General features: G+C 55.7%; 8 protein-coding genes; 5 read left to right on the top strand and 3 right to left on the bottom strand.

The window, feature by feature from the left end:
- Positions 1-942: 942 nt before the first annotated feature.
- On the top strand, positions 943-1,677 carry CHC_T00007456001 (hypothetical protein). Its single transcript, XM_005711058.1, has one exon. It carries the CDS (start codon positions 943-945, stop codon positions 1,675-1,677), a length of 735 nt encoding a protein of 244 aa, XP_005711115.1.
- A 12-nt stretch (positions 1,678-1,689) lies between these two features.
- CHC_T00007455001 (hypothetical protein) lies at positions 1,690-3,495 on the bottom strand. XM_005711057.1 is given in 2 exon segments: positions 1,690-1,995; positions 1,996-3,495. The coding sequence occupies 1 exon segment, from the start codon at positions 3,493-3,495 to the stop codon at positions 1,996-1,998; it is 1,500 nt and encodes a 499-aa protein (XP_005711114.1). The 3' UTR covers positions 1,690-1,995.
- Positions 3,496-4,186: 691 nt separating this feature from the next.
- On the top strand, positions 4,187-5,881 carry CHC_T00007454001 (hypothetical protein). The gene is made up of 3 exons (XM_005711056.1): positions 4,187-4,245; positions 4,423-5,533; positions 5,714-5,881. The coding sequence occupies exons 1-3, from the start codon at positions 4,187-4,189 to the stop codon at positions 5,879-5,881; spliced, it is 1,338 nt and encodes a 445-aa protein (XP_005711113.1).
- Positions 5,882-9,163: 3,282 nt separating this feature from the next.
- On the top strand, positions 9,164-11,460 carry CHC_T00007453001 (hypothetical protein). XM_005711055.1 is given in 2 exon segments: positions 9,164-10,192; positions 10,193-11,460. The coding sequence occupies 1 exon segment, from the start codon at positions 9,164-9,166 to the stop codon at positions 10,190-10,192; it is 1,029 nt and encodes a 342-aa protein (XP_005711112.1). The 3' UTR covers positions 10,193-11,460.
- Positions 11,461-11,577: 117 nt separating this feature from the next.
- On the bottom strand, positions 11,578-11,859 carry CHC_T00007452001 (hypothetical protein). Its single transcript, XM_005711054.1, has one exon. The coding sequence runs from the start codon at positions 11,857-11,859 to the stop codon at positions 11,578-11,580; it is 282 nt and encodes a 93-aa protein (XP_005711111.1).
- A 2,123-nt stretch (positions 11,860-13,982) lies between these two features.
- CHC_T00007451001 (hypothetical protein) lies at positions 13,983-14,174 on the top strand. Its single transcript, XM_005711053.1, has one exon. It carries the CDS (start codon positions 13,983-13,985, stop codon positions 14,172-14,174), a length of 192 nt encoding a protein of 63 aa, XP_005711110.1.
- Positions 14,175-14,189: 15 nt separating this feature from the next.
- CHC_T00007450001 (hypothetical protein) lies at positions 14,190-14,324 on the bottom strand. Its single transcript, XM_005711052.1, has one exon. It carries the CDS (start codon positions 14,322-14,324, stop codon positions 14,190-14,192), a length of 135 nt encoding a protein of 44 aa, XP_005711109.1.
- Positions 14,325-14,355: 31 nt separating this feature from the next.
- Positions 14,356-16,222, top strand: CHC_T00007449001 (hypothetical protein). XM_005711051.1 is given in 2 exon segments: positions 14,356-14,940; positions 14,941-16,222. 1 exon segment carries the CDS (start codon positions 14,356-14,358, stop codon positions 14,938-14,940), a length of 585 nt encoding a protein of 194 aa, XP_005711108.1. The 3' UTR covers positions 14,941-16,222.
- The last annotated feature ends 3,819 nt before the right edge of the window (positions 16,223-20,041 follow it).

The raw sequence follows: 20,041 nt of genomic DNA, 5'->3' as shown, positions 1-20,041 counted from the left end.
CAAGATCAAACCGATACCTGCGACCCACGTAGATGGAGGAGGCGACGCGCCCCCCCCCCCCCCCCCCCCCGGGTCCGAGTCCCTGGTCCCTGCCCGCGCGCCCCCTCCCGCCACGCCCGCCGCGCACCTGCCTGACGCCCTCGCATTCCCGCGTTTACACCAGCGAACGGCCCCCCGCGTCGCCGCGCATCCGGTGTGATATTGCACAGAAATACGCGGGTGAGGTAGGAAAAATAAAGATAATTTAATGTTCGTTAACCCTTCTACCGAGTTGATGTCTCGCAATGGTGGGAGCTCTTGTGATGAAGCCACTTCACCAGCGGGACGTTGAACATTACTCTGTCTAAAGTTTATCTCCTTCCTCCTCTCCCGCTGTTCGAGAGAGGGCCTTGAATATAAGGGCAGAGAAAAACAAGCAGGTGCACCTACCTTGCAGTAATGGACTGAAGTGCATACTGTACGCTGATTGCCAATTTCTATATCCAGCCGTGCCACAGCCCTCGCTCCACTCGCTGCGATCCACCCCACCCCGCGCCCCGAAATCGCCGCCCATTCCGCTCTCCGCGCGTCCCACGTGTCCACGCTGCCACCAAGCCCTCCAAAATCTCCCCCCCCCCCCCAAAACATCTCCGCGCCCCCGTGCGTCCCCTGGCACTCTGCCTCTCCCCGGACGCCGCCCTTCCCCCTCTTCCCGCCTTCTCCATGTCTCTGCCCCTCTTCGTCCCCGCCCCCCTCCCACGCGCGAAGACGCGCCGGCGGCAGCGCGTGCCCACGTGTGCGCGCCACGCGCCGTCGCCGGAGCCGCGCCCGGACGGGCGCGACCCGTACCCAGCCTTCCTTCCGCAGACTATCGAGCACGCGCTGCTGCGCGCGCAGGGCTGCGTAGTTAATCACCTGCGCGCGTCAGACGACGATCCGCACACCGACCCGCCGCATGTGCTCATGCGCGTCGAGCTGCCCATGGGAAGGTCGCGCCGCTTCTGGTACCGCATGTCCCCGCCCGCCATGGCCGTGCGCGAGTCCTCCGTGCTCGCGCTCCACTTTGCGCAGATTTTTAAGGGCTTGCGCCTCGTTATTGCTATGGCAGAAGGCGCAGAGCCCGCGCAGAAGGTCGACTGGGCCGCCGTCGTTGACTTGAGTGACGCATCCCGAGTCGTGCGGGACGCGGAAGTTGTTGTTGTGGTTGGCGCTGGCGCTGGGAGGAGGCGGGAGGTGGATCAGGTTTTGGAAGCAAGCCGCTTGGCGAGGGCCGTAGTGTTGTTTAATTGCTTGATGGATGCGCCGATTGAGGACAGGTGGGAGCGCGCGGAGGACGTGTATGTGTGTCGCGCGATGGATAAGTGCGCCGTGCTGCGGGAAGGGGCCGGCGCGCCATGGTCTGTTTTTGTGGAAATTGCTGTGTTTGAGTATGAGTGGGTCGGCGATCGGAGGGAGGAGGCCGGCTGGGTCCCGGCGCAAGGGAACGTGGAAAGGTATGTAGCGAGTAGGGGGGCGAGTAAGAAAGTGAAGGGTTACTGGAGTACGGCATTTTCGGGATGCGAGGGAGGCTTTTGGCCGTTTATGACTATAGCTATGACGGAAACTTTGCCGATTGATGGTAGGGCTATGGAGGAGGAAAGGCAGGAGAAGGCCGAGAAAAAGAACAAGAAGGCGGGGAGGCCGTTCGGTTTCTTCTGAAAGAGAAGGGCGTGGCTTGTTAGCATTTTGTCCTACCTTTACCTTTGCATGGGTTAGCCCTAGTAGTAACATTCGGTACATTTGGATTTGTCGAGGTAAAGTGGTGGGTAGTGTTCGCCGCCACGCTTTGGCTGGCTCTCCAGTACGAGACCGATCGGATGCGAGGTGCTTCGGTAGCGTAGTAGCCCCCAGTCTTCGCCCCGTCTACACACACGGCAGGAACAAAAAGTGCCGTGTGGTCAACTCGAAACGGGCTGCTGCGATAAAGACTCACATATGCACACACGAACCGACTATCGTGTAACGACAGGAGACGTGTCAGCAAGTAATCCTGACAAATTCCACGACGTTTTCCGGGTCACTTGACACGCGAAAGCGCGACTGCTTGAGCGGATGCGCCTCGTAGCATAGCATGCGGTCATTGTCTGCCGTGAGCGAGGGCGTGCACACGTAAAAGATGGCGCACAGCGTCTGCGGCACCCACTGCACATGCATGTCGCGCGAGTGGCGGGCCACAGCCGGCCACGGGCCGACGGTGATGCCTGCGCGTTTCTCTTCGACGAAGAAGTCGCGCTTGTCCTGCGCCGCGTGCGACCCCGCAGGCTTCTCGGCGGTGGCGGCGGCGGTTTTGTACACGTGTAGTGAGGCGCGGCCGCGAAGGTTCTTCGTAATGAAGGCGCCGCCGTGGTACGACTCGAAGATCTGGAGCTTTGTGTCCGGGGTGACGATGAAGAAGCCCATGGAGAAGGAGTCATCGCCGGCGATGCAGTAGTTGGACGGGCGGTTGACGGCGGCGAGGAAGGCGGGCTCCAGGCCGAGCTCGATGGCGCTGATGTCGTCGACGAGGTCCAGGAGTGCCTGCGGGGGCGTGGGGACGGCGGGGCGGGCGGACGGCGACGGCGGGGAATCGTTCGCGCGCGCAAGGGCGTGGCGCATGGTGGCGCCGAACGAGCGGGCCTCGCTGTACAGACGCCATAGGGCCGAGCGCGGCGAGATGAACGCGTGCGGGTGCGGCGGCTCCATGACGACCTTGGTGCACGGGGACAGGGTGGCCGGGGCGAGCGGGAGGGCGGAGGCGGGGTGCTTGGGCGGCGGCGGGGCGGCGTCCAGCGCGAGCGAGGAGGTGGCGGCGGCGCGGCGGAACTTGCGGACGGTGTCCAGAGATGCGAGGTGGGCCTCCGTCTGCAGAATGAGGTTGCGCACGGTGTTGGAGAGGAAGAAGGGGGTGATGAGGACTGTGCGCAGGTAGATGTTGCGCATATTGGTTCCGGTCTTTTTGTCGTGCTTCTTGAGGATCTTGCGGAAGCCAGTGTAGTTGACCGTGGAGAAGTTCTCCAGCAGGACCAGTTCGCCGTGGAAGTTGATGAGGCGCTGGCGCAGGCGGTTGACCTCTGTGCGGGTCGGGCGGGCCGGAACTAGATACTCGGCGACCTTCTCAGACAACTGGCGGTGCTCGATGATGTAGTCCTCCTGCTTGTCCAGAAAGAAGTCATTGACCTTGTCGACCTCATGGCGAAATGTAGAAAAGAAGCGGCTGTGTGCTGTCTCCGCATGCCGCACGGCGTACAGGTTGCTCTTATTCCTCACGAGCTCGGTGGCGGCGCCAAACGGACGATCGCCCGCACGATCGCCCGCACCAGCACCGAGCGGCCGTCTCTCTGGGTCCGAATTGGGGTCGCGCGAGTCGGCGTCCTTGCTCCCCTCCCCCCCTTTGAGCGGATGTATGCACTCCTTGAGGTCCTTGTACGACATGAACATGGGGCGCCATTCCTCGTAGCTATTATCGACGGTAGCGCGGAGCTTCTTGCCGAACTTCATGGCACCCGTCTTCTTTCCCGCGGCTCCCTGGGCAAGAGCACTGTCCCGCGCACTCCCTTTTCTATACGCGCACACACGCATGCTCAGCGCATGCTCTGCGCACGCCCCGGGGCGCTTGCCCCGCTGGGCCCTCCGTACCCGCAGATTCGGAATCTCGCCCACGTGCGCGTGCCCCATTGGGCGCATCCCCGCGCAACCTCGCCATACAGCCAATCACTGCGCGCCCGAATAACGGCGCTCCCTTCGTCCCCGCCCCCACGCGCCCCCTGTTGTGCGCCCGCTCACGTCAATTCCACCCGGCGTGCCTTTTTACACGTCGCAACGCCTTTTACCTCTCTCTGTAAGCCAGTGCTCTGACAGTTTGCCCTTCTAAATACCTTTTGTACACCTGTACGATTCGTACACACGTGTACGGTATGTACGCCGTGAGTCCTCGACGCGTAGAAACTCACCTCCAATCATTGCACCGAGCACCATCCGCCGCATCCGCCCCCTGAACGAGAGTAAAAGCATTTCCAATAATTTTTTCAACCAATACATTCATGCCAAGTTTCAGGGTGCTCGGGTGCTGGCACGGCAAACTCTTCGTTAGGAACGGCCCTCAGGACCGTTCCTAACGAAGAGTTCGCAAACTGCGGCCAATCTGCGGCTGACCGCCCGCACCGGCTCCACCGGCACAAGCTCCCCCTTCATGTCCGCTCGCTCCCCTAGTCTTTTCCCCGCCCCCCTCCCCCGCCCACACCCAGCAATGTAGCTCCCTCCCCCCGCTTCCCCACTTTCCCGATCCCCCCCCCCGCACCCCGCCGCCATGAGAATGCGCGCCGCGCCGTACGCCTCGACGCCGCCCGCCCCGCCGCCGCCCTCGCGCGCCCTCCTCCTCCTGTTCCTCTCCCTCATCACCATCGGCTCACACTACGGCAAGCACAGCCTGTCCAGCCTGGGCCCGGAGATCATGGCCGCGCTAGATCTGCGGCGCGTGGAGTTCGGCATTCTCTTCTCCTCGCAGGAGCTGCCGGGCATCGTGCTGCCGGTGGCGGGCGGGCTAGCGCTTACCTACGTGCCGCACGCCGCGGCGGCCGTCGCCCTCTCTGCCTGCGTGCTCATCTCCACCGCGCTCTGCGCCGTCGCGCTGCATAACCAGTCGTACGCCGCGCTCTTCGCCGGCCGTTTCCTGTTCGGCCTGTGCGACGGCGCGCTCACCACGCTGCAGGGCGCGCTGGTCGCGCACTGGTTCCGCCACCGCATCGGCACCAGCTTCGGCCTCACGCTCCTCGTCAGCAGGCTTTCCTCCTTCACCGGCCTGGCACTCCCGGCCTTCCTCTCGAGCCGCATCGGCCTCCGCGCCTCCATGTGGTTCTCCGTCGTGATGTGCTTGCCCGGCTTCCTCGCCACCATCGCGTATGCAGTCTGCGTGCCCCGCATTGCCGCACCCGCCGACCTTGCATACACCCCCGCCGACGACGCCCAGGGCGCCCGCCTGCTGCCTCCCGACGACGGCCCCGCCGCGGACTCTGTTGGCCCCCCACGTATGCTTGCCGTCCTGCGCTCGCTGTCGCCCTCCTTCTGGCTCATCTCCTACCTGTGGGTGGCGGTGGCGGGCGCAGTGTTCTCCATGCTGCACTTTGCTGCAGACGCGTTCTCCGCTCACTTAGGCTTGTCCTTTGTTCAATCCGGGCTACTCTCGGGCTCGCTGGTGCTCTTCGCGGGGCTAGCGTCGCCGGCGGTCGGAGTGGCGCAAGACCGGTTCGGGCGGCGGAGCCTGCTACTGGGCGTGAGCTGCGGCGCGATCGGGCTCGGCATCCTGCTGTGCGCGTCCGGCGTGAGTCGCGAGAGCGGGCGCGCGGCCGTGGCTAGCGGCCTGTTTCTTGTCGCGACCGGCCTCGGCATCGCGCCCGTGACGCTGCTCTCCAGCCTCGCGCTATGCGTTGAGGACGTGGCGACTCCCGCGGCACTTGGGCTGTACAAGGGCGTCGAGAACGCCGCGCTTGCCGTGCTGCACGTCGTGACGGGGGCGCTCAGGGACGCCTCGGGGGAGTACGTGCAGAGCTTTGGCGTGCTTGCCGCCCTCGCCGCCAGCGGCGTGCTCGCTGCGGCGGCGCTTAGTCGCGTCGCCCCACGGCTTAAGGTGCCGGCCGCGGAGGCGCGGCTCGGGCACGGGGAAGTGGCCGGCGAGGAAGAGGGAGGCGGCGTGTGAAGGGAGGGCAAGGGAGTACTGTAGACTCACTCCCTTCCCGCGATAAGTTCGAAATCAATACTCTGTAGGTGCAGCGTCTTTGAAAAATATATCGACATTTTGGTAGAGAAACAGTGCGTGCACTACGGTACAGGAGGAGCACTGCTTTGTTCTTGTACCCAAGGGTACAGTATGATACGCAGAGTTGAATGAAGGTAAAGTGCGGAACGGAGACTACTGTATGCATAAAGTGATTTACAGTAGCAGCTGCCATCAATAGGTTGTGTGGATGGAAATATTGAGTGGCGACGACTATCAAGGGGTCCAACTATGAAGGGGTTCCCAACTATCGAAATGAAACAATTTATTTAGAGACGCCTCGGTGTCCTAAGTACGGTAATAAGTCCATTTGGACTATTACTGTTGTGGCAAGGGAGTGCTGTACGTCTACAATGTAGACGTTCACAGTGATTGCATTATACATGTAGACTCTACAATCACTGTGAACACTTTTGTCCACTACAGTATCAAGGGGTCCAACTGCATGTATAAACTTTATACAGTAATTAAAGTTGTGTGACACAACTTTAATTACAGTATACGGGCACGTATACAACGTGTGCCTGTTTCTGCGGCACAACCAACACCCGATGCTCGCCCTTAACAGGCTGGTTTTTGCTTTGCCTTGCCCGGTTTTGCCAGGAATACTTTTAAATTCTTAACAAATACCGTATGCTTCTTAAGCCCTTGCTTTTCTTAAACACATAAATTAAAACTTAGGAGCCACTCACAGCACGCCAAATCACTTCTTTGGGCAAAGCAAAGCAAACCGCAGCAAAACGGGGCATGTTAAGACACACCCTGTGGGTGTGTCTTAACATGCCCCGTTTTGCACATCGGTCCACACCATATTTCCTTGGCGAATGCAATGACAATGCACGAAGCTGCAGCGACTTGCTCGTTAATTCAGGTAGGGAGCCCCGAAAAGATGCATTTAAAACAAAACTGGGAGGTTTTTTTTTTGTGTGTGTTCGAAGTGGTGCTACAGTATTTCGAAGATATCTTGCGTATCAGGATGAAGGCAGCCTCCACATGTGAGACGGTGGTGCGCAGTGCTGTTGATATCAGCAAATATATTGCTGACAATTGGAATATTGACATCAATAATGTAGTACAGCACCATAATTTCTCAGCATCGAATGCCATTCGTTGTTGAGAAAATTATGATACTACTGTACCTTGAAAGGTACATACTGTATGTAGTGTATTGAAGTGCCGTAATTTTTTTTCAAAAAGTGAGGTTCTATTCTTCTTCACACCCACTGGATGGCCGAGTACGGTACCTCTCTGTATCCAAGATATTGCACAACTCTCCAACCATATATATAAATTCCCCCGGTTCCCCCAACCGTAACATTAGCCCCTGAAAAACGTACACCGCATCCACGCCATTCCCGCCCCGCATCCTTTTCGCCAATGCAATCTCGCCCTTTCGCCTCGCATCACCCTCCCCATCCCACAACCCCCCACCCTCCTCCACGCCTCCTCCCACAATGCCCCGCACCACCCTCCCCGCATCCTCTACGCTCCCGGTCCTCCCCCTCCCCCTCAAAGCCGCGGCCCCCGCGCAGCCCCCCTCCCCTCCACCCTCGCTGCCCTCCCTCCCTCTCGACGTGCTTCTCAAAATCGTGATGCACGTGCACGACGACGCCGCGCACCACACGCAGGCGCTCGCGCAGACCTGCCGCCGCCTCGCCTCTGTGGTGCGCAGCGTGGGCCCGTACGGCGACACCGCGCTACCGATCCACCTGTCGCGTCGCGTGCGGCGCGAGGCCGCGCGCGGCGTGCACCTGCGCGCCGCGCGCCGCGGCCAGGAGCTCACGCTGACGAAGACGGCGGCCGCCGGCGACGCGTTTGTCATCTTCGACCGGTGCGTGTCCGGCACGTCGGCGTTCTGGCGCTTCCGCATCGACCGCATGCAAGGCAACCGCATCGACGTCGGCGTCGCCACACCGTACGCGTTCCGCTTCGCCACGGTCGAGAGACGGTCGTCGTGGAGCTTCGACTGCTTTGGAAGGGTGTCGCTCGCGGGGGAGCGGCGCGCGTACGGGAGGCAGATGCGCGAGGGGGATGTGGTGGGCGTGCTGTATGACGCGGCGAGGAGGCGCCTCTCGTTTCTGGACAACGGGGTGTGTATGGGCGAGGTGGACGTCCGCGGCGTGGGCGAGGGCAGGGTGCACTTGCTGCCGTTCGTGTACTTGCCGTATCAAGAGGGCGAGGCCGTGACGCTTGTCGAGGGTGGGGCTGCGATGAGCGTGGCGGCCGTGTGCGCGGGGGCCGAGGCGTGGCGGAGGCCGATGGGGTTGGCGTACGATGGGTGCGTGATTGTGCAGACGTGGGAGCCCCAGGTGTGGTACGCAATCCCGGTCGAGGAGGTCAAGACGCTGGAGGGGCTGTGGGACGAGGTGGAGAGGAGACATGGGATGAGCAGCGAGCTGTTCGAGCTGATTTATGAGGGCAGGCGGCTGCCGAAGCGCGAGGGTGTGTCGTTGGCGGACGTGGGCATCCGCATCGATGAGCGGACGGGGAGTAATCGGGCGGACGTACTGCTGTCCGTGCCGCATACCGTTTCGTGAGGGACGGAGCGCAGGGCAGTAAGGATGAGTACGGTACAAGTATGTAGGGGTGAGGGGCGCGGAGGACGAGGGTGAGGCGCTGCTGTGGAGACGCTACTATGTGGAAGAGCTACTGTGGAGGCGCGGGACATGAAAGGCGGGACGTAGTGTTCAGTGAACAGCTCGACTCACCATTGAGTGCAGATTTATTGCAGAGGGCCATAAGCAAACACGTGTGTTCGTGCCAGAAGGGATGTGTATGGTTGTATGCATGGCGTGGCAGTGTGACGAGGCGAATGTTGGGGCAAAGGCAATTGGGTTCCCAGTCACTGACGGAGCTGAAGCGAGGCGGCCGCATTGTTTGTCCCGCGATGCGCTGGAAGCAGGACTTGGGGCGCGTCTTGTACAGTGAGTACAGAACGGCACTGTACGGCGCGTTGCCGTAATGTAATGAAGTGCGCGCCAGCTGGATGCACGCCGGCTGGGCGCACTAATAATCGCCGTATTTCCCCACAGATCGCTGCACACGTGTACCATGTTGAGCGCCGCTCCTGGAAATTCGGCCACCGCCGCACCAAATACGTCGCTTCCTCTTCTCCCGACCCAACCACTGCCATATCGTCTCTGCCGTCACGCATCATCGCCCGCCCTGCCGGCGACCTCACCACCTCCATCCATACCACCCGCCATCAAATATCTCGCGTCCTCCCCAAACCCCTCAGCCGCTCCCAACACGTGTCCCCTCTGCCCCCTCTACTGCGCCCTTGTCCTTATCCCACTGCCTCCGCACCACCTCCCTTCCTGCGCAGGCATCGCAGCACCCCCCCCTCCCCACCCCGCCCTCCCCCCCCGAACCTCCCCGTTGCAAGCAACCCTCGCCATGTCCTCCCCCCGCGACCGCAAGCGCCAGCGCTCGCCCGGGCCCTCATCCGAGGACGAAGGCCACCGCCTGCGCCCGTCGCAAGCCGAGCGCAAGCGCGAGCTGGAGCGCAACCGCCGCAACCTCGTCAACGTCCGCTTCGCCGAGCTAGAGGCCAAGCTGCACCTGATGACCCCGCGCCCGGACGCCTCGGGCCGCCTCGTCCTCCCGGCCGACCCGCCCGTGCCGCCGCCGCGCGGCAAGCGCATCGACAAGGAGGCCGTCCTCAAGGAGGCCGCCCACCGCCTCGCCGCCCAGAGCAAGGATCTCGCCTCGCTCGGCGACCGCGTCTCCGCCATCAACAAGGAGATCGACAACCTCCGCGCCGAAAAGGTCGAGCTGCGCGCGGACAAGGCCTACCTCCGCACCGAGCTCGACACCGTCCGCGAGGAGGTCAAGCGCCTCCGCACCGACAACATCATGCTCTGGCAGGCCCTCAAGAAGGCTAGCTCGCTCAAGGACTCGTTTGCCCCCGACGTCGCTAAGATCCCCGCAGAGCTCTTCCTGCGCCGCGCCATCCCAGACGGCCTGGCCTCTGCCCTGAGTCAGCCCGTCCCGCACGCGTCCGCCGCCCCCGCCATCCCGCCGCGCCCCGCACAGCCCATGTCCACACCCATGCAGCGCCATCGTCACCACCAGCAGCAAATACACAACGCCTTGTCATCCCAGACACCGAGCCACCAGAGCTCCCCCAACGCCCAAGCCCACCAGTCCGCCATCGCCACAGACTCGTTTTTGGTCCTGCAGACCCCGGAGGAGCTGTCCGAGTTTTTCCACATGCCGCAAGGCATGCAGCCGTTCGGCGTCGCTTCCAGGGTCGACGAGAAGGGTGGTTTGAGGAATAGCCCCAACTTGACCGCCATGGGAGGCGCCTCCCCGCCGCAGAGCATGCCTATGGCCCATCAGACCATCAGAAACGCCGATGCAAACTCCACAAAGGATGACCCAGAAGAGAACGATTTATTCTCAGATGTTGCCCCGTGTGTGTGAAGGGGGTGGCCTGGGACGTCGCTTGTTTGTTAGTAAAGTGAGGACGAGAAGAAGATCAGGGGGTCGGGGGAGAGCGGTGAGAGGTGTCTGGGCTTCGGGAGGATGGTGATGTGAGCTTGAGTTTGGACCGTGGAAGGGCTTGCCGTCATCGAACATACGTTTCCACTCCCACCAGTTTGTTTCCGCATTTGTTCACGTGAAGATGCCCGGATCGGCACACAGGGCTGGAGTACCAAGAGCTCTATCTTTCTATCCCGGCCATGTTGCCGTCGCTGCTGCCAAGAGATCTGGCGTCAACATGCGGTGGGAAGCAACTCGTGCCGATTTGGTAGGCTTCTGAAGCCATCGCGTTGGCTTGGGTTTGCCTATCGTGAATTTGCCTGCACCATTTTTTAACGCAAGGGGTATCATGTATTTGTGGTACGACTTTTTCGGCCCTGTATGAACAGAGCAGCGTTTAGCAGAATATCGCAGACGGGATCGCGGCACTCCCGGAAGTCCCGCCTTTGTTCGCCTCTCAATTTTGGATGAGGTATCCGAAGTATCAAGGTGCGGATATGAATGAATGACACACACCCCACACCGACATCATGTGCAAACACCATGAAGGCCGTCTTGATCACGTTACATCGCTCGTGTTTCCGAGATAGTACTCACTGTGGTGCTTGATTGCAAATTCTAGGTTGGAAACTGCCTGTTGAAAACGCACCTCTGGATGCACTCTCTGCGATTGTGTGCGTTTGGACACTGTGTGTGCAGGATATTGACGGCCGGACAACTCGCTGACCATGGGCTGTAAAACCGTGGTACGCTGCATCAACCGTTCACTCAAGAAACAATGGTGTACTTTTGCGTGAGTTTGCTTGTATTTCCATTGTAGCAAGTGTCATGTAGTTTAAAACCGCAGTAATAGTCCGTAAGAACTCCTTTTACTGGAGATGAAAGGGGCACAGAAGAATGAAATGTCCAACAATATCAACACCTATCATGCACTAGGCGTTAGGCGCTCCCCATGGACGGTTTCATGTGACCGCTATCAATACCGTCTCAGCTCGCAGAATGTCGAAGAGCATGCTACTGTACCAGGGAGTCACATGCCAGGAAGGCGGCTGGGGCTGACTATCACCCTATATCTCAACAGCCATGGTTGCTACTTTTCAAACGCGAGTGTTGTGTGTGAGCGGTACTCTCCCGCGATTCACCTGTTTTACGACTGCGTTTTTGAGCACTGAGAAATGTAAAGTTGGATTTGTCCAAAGCGCCTCCCACATGTTCATTTCGTCGTGAGATTTATATGCACTACCATAGATATTCCGGGAGACATATGTCCTTCTGATCGTTGAATAGCATTACCTACACTTCAGAAAGGAGAGCGAGAAGCCTAGCTAGCGCGAAGAGTTTACTATTTGTACCCAATTTCGGCTTCTTGGACTGAGCCCCTTCGGGGATCGCCGCCTCTTAAGAACAGCTTCCAAAATGGACGTATTGTAGTTCAAGACTCTTTCGTAATCTTCAACCAGCGGTGCAAACTCGGCATGTGATTCGAGGCGAAGCCAAGAATCGTCGCACCCGATTCTGTTTGCAAAGTCTGTGAGCATGTCAGCCAGAGTTTCGACTGCGGAATCAAAAACATCATTTTCCACCGAAATAACGTTGTCGGTGGACATATCATCTGCGCCGGGTGCAGATTCTTCAAGTTTTCGTTGTAGTTCTACGAGCTCCTTCTCGCCAGGTTTTGTAAACGTGCCACGTCCACCAGCAGAGATCTGTCTGTTGCTTTGATCACTGTTCTCATGTGGTAGAGATAAGTGGTGCAACGCATTAGATACTTTTGCAAGTCGTTTTTCTTGCGCCTTGACCGCTACGTTGAAACTCTGAATCCGAAGTCGCTGCTCCAGACAACGGACAGCGCAAAAGCGCTCCAGTTCAAGAACACTTTCCTGTTGCCGTAGGGTTTCCGACAATGCAATCTCCTGTATTTGGTTCCAAAGTGTCTCCTGCGCTTCATCTTCAAGTTCTTTTGCCCGCGCCTTTATTGCCAGAGATCCGCGGTGCCGCAGGTCCTTGATAAGAGAATGTACAGATCCCAATGGCATCTCAGTATATGCGGCTTTGTTCATATTGATGTAGATAAGTATAGCATTCGCCCGAGCAAGGCGTGCTTCCTCGATAAACTGATTTGACTTGATGGCGGCGTACGAACGGACGAGGGATGATGTCTCTGTTTCGTGTGAGCTTCGGTGCTCATCATGTACTTTGTCTTGCACAGTTTGCTGTGCGTAAGAACGCAGTTCCTCAGAAAACTCCTCTTCCTTTCGTATATACGCGGCCACACCCGCCTCCGCGCCCATGAAAAGGGATTCGGTCGGTGTGAAAGCGGCCAATTCGTCTGCCAGCTGCTCTGTCGATTGCTCTTCGCCCAAACGATTCCTTCGGAGTGGAGGTGTATGAGGAGAAAGCGCACCCCTGGGTCGTGCTCGTTTGTGAGAGAGCGCTTCCTCTAAAACTTCTTTCTGTTTCTTCAACATACTCAACCGCTCTCGAGCAGCTTCCAGGCGGGACTGACGTTGATGGTGGACGTCTGGGTATTGTGTTGTACCGTTCATGAGAGGGCGAGATGCCATGTACAGCTGTTCATCAGGTAACTGTGGAGTATTCTTACTAAATTTTTCAAAAGTGGTAGCTTCAGCTTCTGTTAGAACACACTCTGGTGTGAACGAGGTCTGAATGGCGTTAAGGAATGGACGTGCTTCTGGATATGAGGTCAACCATTCATAATTCTGAGATTGAGCCTGGTTGAACCCGAGCGCAACTAATGCGTCGGAGAACGTTGCATATGTGACATTTGACTTTTGTAGCGGTGAAAAGGCGCGTGGAGAGGTGTTGGACCGAGGCCTCATGTTTAGTGAGGAGAGCAGGATATCTCGGTACCAGAAGATGGGGGACCTTGCGTGTTGTCTCGTCGGATGGGTACGCTGAACGTGATCACATCTGCGCGGAATAAACGCAGGACGCTCTTTGACTTGATAGCAAAATCGAAGTTGGTTCTGATGGGGATGGCCTGGAGGCGCGTTAGCTTGCGAAGGACCGCTAACGAAGGACTTGCAACAATTTCATACGGGGGGCAGTCTATCTCAATTATTTTGAATTTAAAGAATTTGGCGGGAAACCCATGCCAGTTGCACTGCTTTGTTATTCCGCAAACGGTGTGGTCAGCTTGTCTACATGTCTACTTCTCAAAACGAGAGTTCTATGAGCAAGGCATGACCGCATGCAAAGGTTTCTATTGACCTCAATAACGCCTTTATTTAGTCAGCTACGGTCAAGAACGCGCTCCGAAGCAGCTCATTGACTAGAAACATGATTAGTGGTAGTCACTAGCAAGGCACACATGCTCCGAAAAGGAATTCCAACATCCAACGTAGTCTTGATTCATGAATTTTTTTCACTTCCAAATCTCCTCTGCTGCTGCTGAAGACGGCAATCACATCTCGTTTTAGAGGCACAGCTGAGGCAGTTGGGACTTGTTTTTCTTGAACTGCTTAGTCTTCGACCTTGTAAGAACAGAGGGTTTTGGAAGATCCGCTCTCAAACTTGGAAGCAATATCATGGCGCTCGTAAGGGGAAAAACTTTAGTCTTTTCAAAGCCGTTTTTCGTCTTGTGTAGACGTAAATGTTTATGCGGATGAAACGTGTAAGTACTGGATAGCAAGGATGGCCAAGTTGGTTGGCATTACACGATGCGTATGATTAAGATGAGATAGACTCCCAAATTGGATCTCGGATCCCTATGATCGTATCTACCGCCGCCTTCGCACATGGCGGGAAAGTTGCCAGGACCCCGGCCCAACATTCCGTATTTGAGGGGCGAGAGGCGGCCTACCAGGCGGGACAGTTTGGTATGCCTCTCTCTTTTCCCAAAGAGAGTCCCCAGAACTTCTGGCGGAAGGCGGATTTTCTAGTGCGGTCAAAAAGGAAGTGACCAGGTGCAAACGCTTCAGCTCCCGTTGGTACAAGCATGACTACGTTCGCTGCAAGCCTCAATCTCGTTGAGGAGCTCTTGCGTAAGGGAAAAGAAGTCTCTAAGGGTACGTCCCTGTCTGAAGCGGAGATCGACCCGAAATGGATGCATTCTTATGGTGTGATTGCCCGCCGCTGCAGGAATGACAAGGACTTCGACTTTACCAGGTATCCGTATGAACAAAATCCCAGTGTCTCTGCGTTTTGCGGTGGCTTTTTCGAACATCGGGAGTGTCCGATTCGTAAGGCTATGGAAAAGCATAACAGTATGGGCCCGGTATTTGAATACGAGGCCAATTACACTAGTGCAACCGGCTACTGGATGGCTTTCAGTGAAGCAGCGATGGTACTCCAGAACGACGCCATCCCGAAAAAAAGGGGACGACAAGGCCCTGCTCTACGACTTTTGGTCGCAGATGGCCGTCAGATACGGTCTTCGAATTGCCGGTCTCCGCTGTGAATTTTACCGAATGGTACCTCGGGACCCTACCTATGCCAAACTCGTTATGCCTTCGCTTGAACAGAGAAACGAGCTACCAGCTGCGGACGATCTCGTAGAACCGATGGAGAAGCTGGAAACACACATTTGCAGTCAATTGATGAAGGCAGTCGCCACCTTAAACGCCAGAAACGCACGAAGCGTGCCGGAAAGAGGGGCGCTGCCAAGGGCCAGTAGTCGCCATAGTATTTGGACGCTCTCTTTGGCTCGAAACGCATCTTCGTGTTGATAAATGGCGCCGCCTCGTAGTTTTTATGCCGAGCAGTCCAGTACGAGATATTCGATCCGCCAGCATCCCCATTTGTACGTGGAAAGGGGGAAGAATTGGGAATAATTCCGCAGTCAGAAGAAGACAAAGGCTTTGCATGCCAGGGTTTGGCGGAAAGATGTCGTTCAGGGATATATCGAGAGATAAGTCAGCAGCACGCATCCCGAGCAATGGTGAATGGAGCCATAATTTCTTCAGCTTTTACAGTCTGGCAAGACACTGGAGACGGAGAAAAAGGACGCTTCGTCGTTAATTTGTCCAAGCAGTCACAGCATTTGGCAAAGGGTTCTGTTCGGATGGAGTCCCTGTCCCAGTTTGGAATGGAAGTTCAGAGGGGAGACCATTTCGTCTCAATGGACTTTTTACAAGGGGTACAGACATTTTCGCTTGGCCTCAGCAATGAGGGATTGGTTTATTTCCGGTAGGAAGACCGATACTACCAGTGCATTGCTTTACCCTTCGGTTGGGGGCGTTCCCCGTTGTGGTTCACCCAGTTTGTCGCGCCTTTCGCTCGCGAGATGCGATCCCGTGGATACCGTGTCCTGGCATATGTACACGATTTTTTGATCGCTCCATCACCTTTTGGGGTCGTCGCAACATCACAGCATTACCGAGACGCTGTCCCGGTTATTTCGACGCTCCTGGGGGCCCTTGGTCTTCGGCGGCACCCGAAGAAGGGCGATTGGAAAGGTTCCCCAAACATCGAGCATCTGGGTGTTCAGATAGACAGCGTGACAATGCGCTTTCTTATCGCTCCCCGAAAGCTGATGAAAGTACAGTTGCTTGCACGACAAATTCTGAAAGTCGTTCGCTACAGGAGGCGATGGGTCTCTGTCAAGAGAGTGGCTCACTTTTGCGGTATCTGCGTTTCGTTGATGATCGCAATGCCGTGGGCACGCTTTTCCACGGGGTCTCTTTACTGGGATATGTCCAGCACACGGCAACGGGATGCGAGTGGCCGTTGCCGGCTCACGCATCAGAGCATTCGAGACCTGATCAAATGAAAGCAACTCACTTGTCAAGAACTATCTGGGCGTCCGATGGTTCCCCACGCCGATCGCTGCCGTACCACTGCAAAGGCGCTAAATGCAGGAACAATAATATTCAGTGTTCCAGGGATTTGATTTTTGCGAATTGATATATATATATACATAACAGCAATGCAACCAGTCATGTTAGCTGAAATGTTTCGTAAAAGTTATTAAACGTAAAAACAAAAAGTAGCAGGATCGCTCATGTTTGTGAAACGTCTTTCCCATGCTATTATAGACATCACAATATTTCTAAAGTGATAGGCTGGATCACTGGAGCGGGTCACGAATGGACGGAAACGATACACATGCCTCCGCACCCCCCTTCTCCCTCACTTGCGATTATTAAGGCTGTCATCTACGAGGTATTAGGCAAGCCGTTGCGAAGTGCGCACTATGCTTTTGTTGTGGCAATAAAAGCATTTCGGGACCTACCTGAATTTCTTCAGCGCAGGGAGCAGTTCCATGCTTTTATTGTCGCAGCCATAGAGATGCATTCGGTCAATCACGCATCAGGTTTGTGCTTCGACCAAGGTATTGTAGAACCAGAACTTCTTTCCTCAGTTTCGTCACGATAGTTAAGCGCGTGTCGCTCTCAAGCATCAAGTCTCAAACATGAGCTTTCGGAAGAAAATCGAGATCCGCAGTTGGTGCTAAAACCAATTCGGAAGATTCTCGTCGCTGCTGGACCTGCAGCCAAACATCTCCCGCGGGGGGCCTCTTGCTGATGGATTCGTACATGTGACAGCAGCAATCGATGTGTTGCGGACGACGAGGCAATTACTGAAGTGCGAATATCGGTTGGATAAGATGATGGGTGCCTTTATTGAGGCAGTAAGATAACTATCAAGGCAGCACTTCAATGAGAAGGAATGGCCTATCTGTTTAAAGTGGTAAAGTGTATCGACGTTCTTATCCGAAAGCATTCCGAACGATTCAAAGGGGGAACCCAGAAATGGAAAGGCCTTATCTGGAGGTTTTACCACAGGCTCTTGCGTGATAATCTAAGAACGAGTTTCGCTAAACAATTTCCTCATGTCGTGATATGGACACTCTCAGCCATACCGCTCGGCTGGCAGAGTGCTGTGCGGACTTGTGGTCTTTCGATGGAAACGCATTCTCAAGCTTGAGCAGCTCTTGTCTCTCTCATCCGCAGGTTTTCAAGCAGTATTAGTGCTCATAGATGGAATGGATTCTTATCTAAGGACGCAAGTGGCAGACCGGCACAGAATTCATGCTTGACATCATTGCCACGATGGAAGACTATTTCTCAGAATATCAAGGATTCTTGCTGCCGTATCACTTTGAGCATCTTCCTATTGACAGCCTCAAGCGCGTATTTGTGTGGTATATCGCCCCGTGGCGCTCTGACAACGACGATTGTGAGTGGGCTACGGTCTTTGAGTGTGGTGTTGAGTGGGGCCGCGGTTGTGGCCCAAATAGACGATGAGTGAATTCATGTACCAAACAAAGCAACTACCACCTACACGGGATGTTTGGGGATGTCTGATGCTTTTCGTGAAGCGCGAAATGTCATCGTCAGAGCCTTGCGTCCCCAATGTGTATGGCGGTGTGTTTTGTCTGGGCAAGTGATCTTCCACTTTGCCGAAGCGATCTGGGAGAGCAGGGAAGATGCCAACCTCGTCGTACTTCTTGAGGCTGTGAGCCTTACGCTTTCACCGGGAGACAGGCCACCAGACTGCGGCGACGTCGGGAGCAGCGGGCGCAGCACCGACAGCACGATCGAACACACCACGGACACCAGTCCAGCGCACACTACGGACATCAGCTGCAGCGGCGCCGCGGGCACCATCGGCGGCATTGCGCTGGGGGAAGGAGGTGGGAGGGAGGGAGTGCGGCCCGCCTTCCGTAGACGCAATGTGGTATGGGTAAGCGGGTGGAAATGCGGGGGCCGATACGGGGCCATACTTTATAATCTTGCCTTTCTACTTCGGCATCCGGGGAATCGGACAGCCGCTCTGACACACCCATAGTTCGACTCCCTCAGAAGCTGTACCACCAATTTTTTTCAATTTTCATTGAATCCTTCCACTTCATGATGAAGGAGATGTTCAAAATCAAATCCGTCATCAGAGTGATCTTCCCAATCATCATCATTTTCAGCTATTGCATGAACCCCGATCCTGTCATGACGATCAAGGGCGTTTCCGGCATTGTATCTATTTCGGTTCTCCTGGGTGAGTACAAGCAGAGCTGATTAAATTGCGCTGGAGACATTCTCAAGATGTAAGCACCCAATATATCTTTCTGCTTCGAATGCCCCGGGATGAAGTCCCTTACCTTTAACCGAATCGTGGTGCTCCCTTGCTGCGACTCATCGCTTTGTTCGCGTTCACTCAGATCTTCATCATTTATCTGACCCTGGGATAACTGCCCTTTGCGACCGTTCGGCGCACCTCCACTTTCCTCTAGCTCACCACAAAACTGTATGCTCTCATCCTCTTCCTCAAAAAGTTTATCCTCATTCTTTCGATCGTTTCTATGGTAATGTCCAACACGTCCAACACCTTTCCCCTTTTCTTGTTGCAGGCATATCTCGTTCTCCCCTGCCAACGTCGAAGGCATATCGATATGGCGATTGCCATTTTTAATGTCACGGACGAACCATCTAAAAGGCAAAGCAGTCCAATAAACTGCTCGTAACGACCCAGGGTGGCTCTCAAGGAACTTTTTAATTCCTCTCCCTTGCGTTAGGGCCACGAAAAAGTTAACAGCAACACGTGCAAGATTGATTGTACGGTACATCTGCTTGCGTTCCGCAGGCTTAAACCTTCTCTTTTGTATCCCGTTCTTCAGCATGCCATCACCCACGATCACATGGTAATCGACCAGAACGTCAAGTTCCAGTCGAGATGACATCATTTCTTGCAGAGCCTGCAAGTTTAACACATTTGCATCAGGGGCTTCTGATGTCACCGCAGATGACACATGGTCACGAAAATTGAACGGGTGCTCCGGATACTTGAAGGTCAAACGAGGCTGCCCGAACTCCTGCTGTATTCCTCTACTCGCCTCCCATGGTCTAAGCGCAAACCCCAGATCTTGGAAGAAGCGTTTCCTAGCCGCCACACGTGACTCTCAAAAAGTCCGTAGACATTGAGTATACAGTGTGCGCAATGTCCAGGCTTTCACGTCCCTTTTTCGTGTCTACACCCTTCTTATCAGGCTTTGCTTTAGTCTCCACTAACTGTCGGGTTTTCTTTAACGCATGTCTTCCAATGTACTTAGAATCCAGCCAGTACGGGGCTTTTCGCAAAGGCAACATAACATTGGATAAGCCTGGCCCATGTTCCACTCGTGCGAGGGATCTTTCATGACCGTCTGATGGAAGGCTTGTTTTCAACGATCTTCGAGACTCGTTTTCACACATGCAATCCCTCTGCACCTGCTTTCCGCCCTCAGCGAATTATGTTCGGACGAATCGAGATTTGAAATCACAATGCACGCGAGCGGGGCCTGACTTAAAGTCTTTTTCTGTGGCTTGTTTTTGATGCCCGTAGAGAAATGCTGCCATTCCAAGGTGGATATGGGCAAGGGTTGACCCCATCGAGCACGCGTACTCCATGAAATAGCAAGAAGAATCTGCCATAACCTGCGACATGAGAGAAATACGAAAACGTTTTCCACTTGCGACTTCAGAGTTGGGTTTTCCATATCGACGATGTCTTTGAACGTCCATTTCGAAGACGTGCTTGCAGTTCGCTTTGAGTTGACTTTCAATAAAGTGTTGGTTCTTGCACCAATATCTGCGTTATGATTGTTAGGGCGTTTTTGACACTTTCGAGATCTCTCTGAACACCCTTCATGCTTCCTTCTATCGTATCAAGGCGAGAAAGTACTGACTTTTGCATGTTATCCAGAAAGATGCAAAACGAGCTCAATGCTCCGCCTGTGTTGGGTCTGGCAGATACTGCTCGAATCTCACTAAGGCTTGGCCGTACCGTACTTTCACTTTGATTGCCCGAGAAGCGCACTTTTGGCGCTGCCACGTCTCCTGAGTTCCTACAAGC

The sequence above is a fragment of the Chondrus crispus genome, genomic scaffold, assembly GCF_000350225.1.
Source record: "Chondrus crispus Stackhouse genomic scaffold, scaffold_74, whole genome shotgun sequence".
In the NCBI taxonomy this organism is placed as follows: Eukaryota; Rhodophyta; class Florideophyceae; order Gigartinales; family Gigartinaceae; genus Chondrus; species Chondrus crispus.
This window is presented reverse-complemented; position numbering and strand designations above follow the sequence as displayed.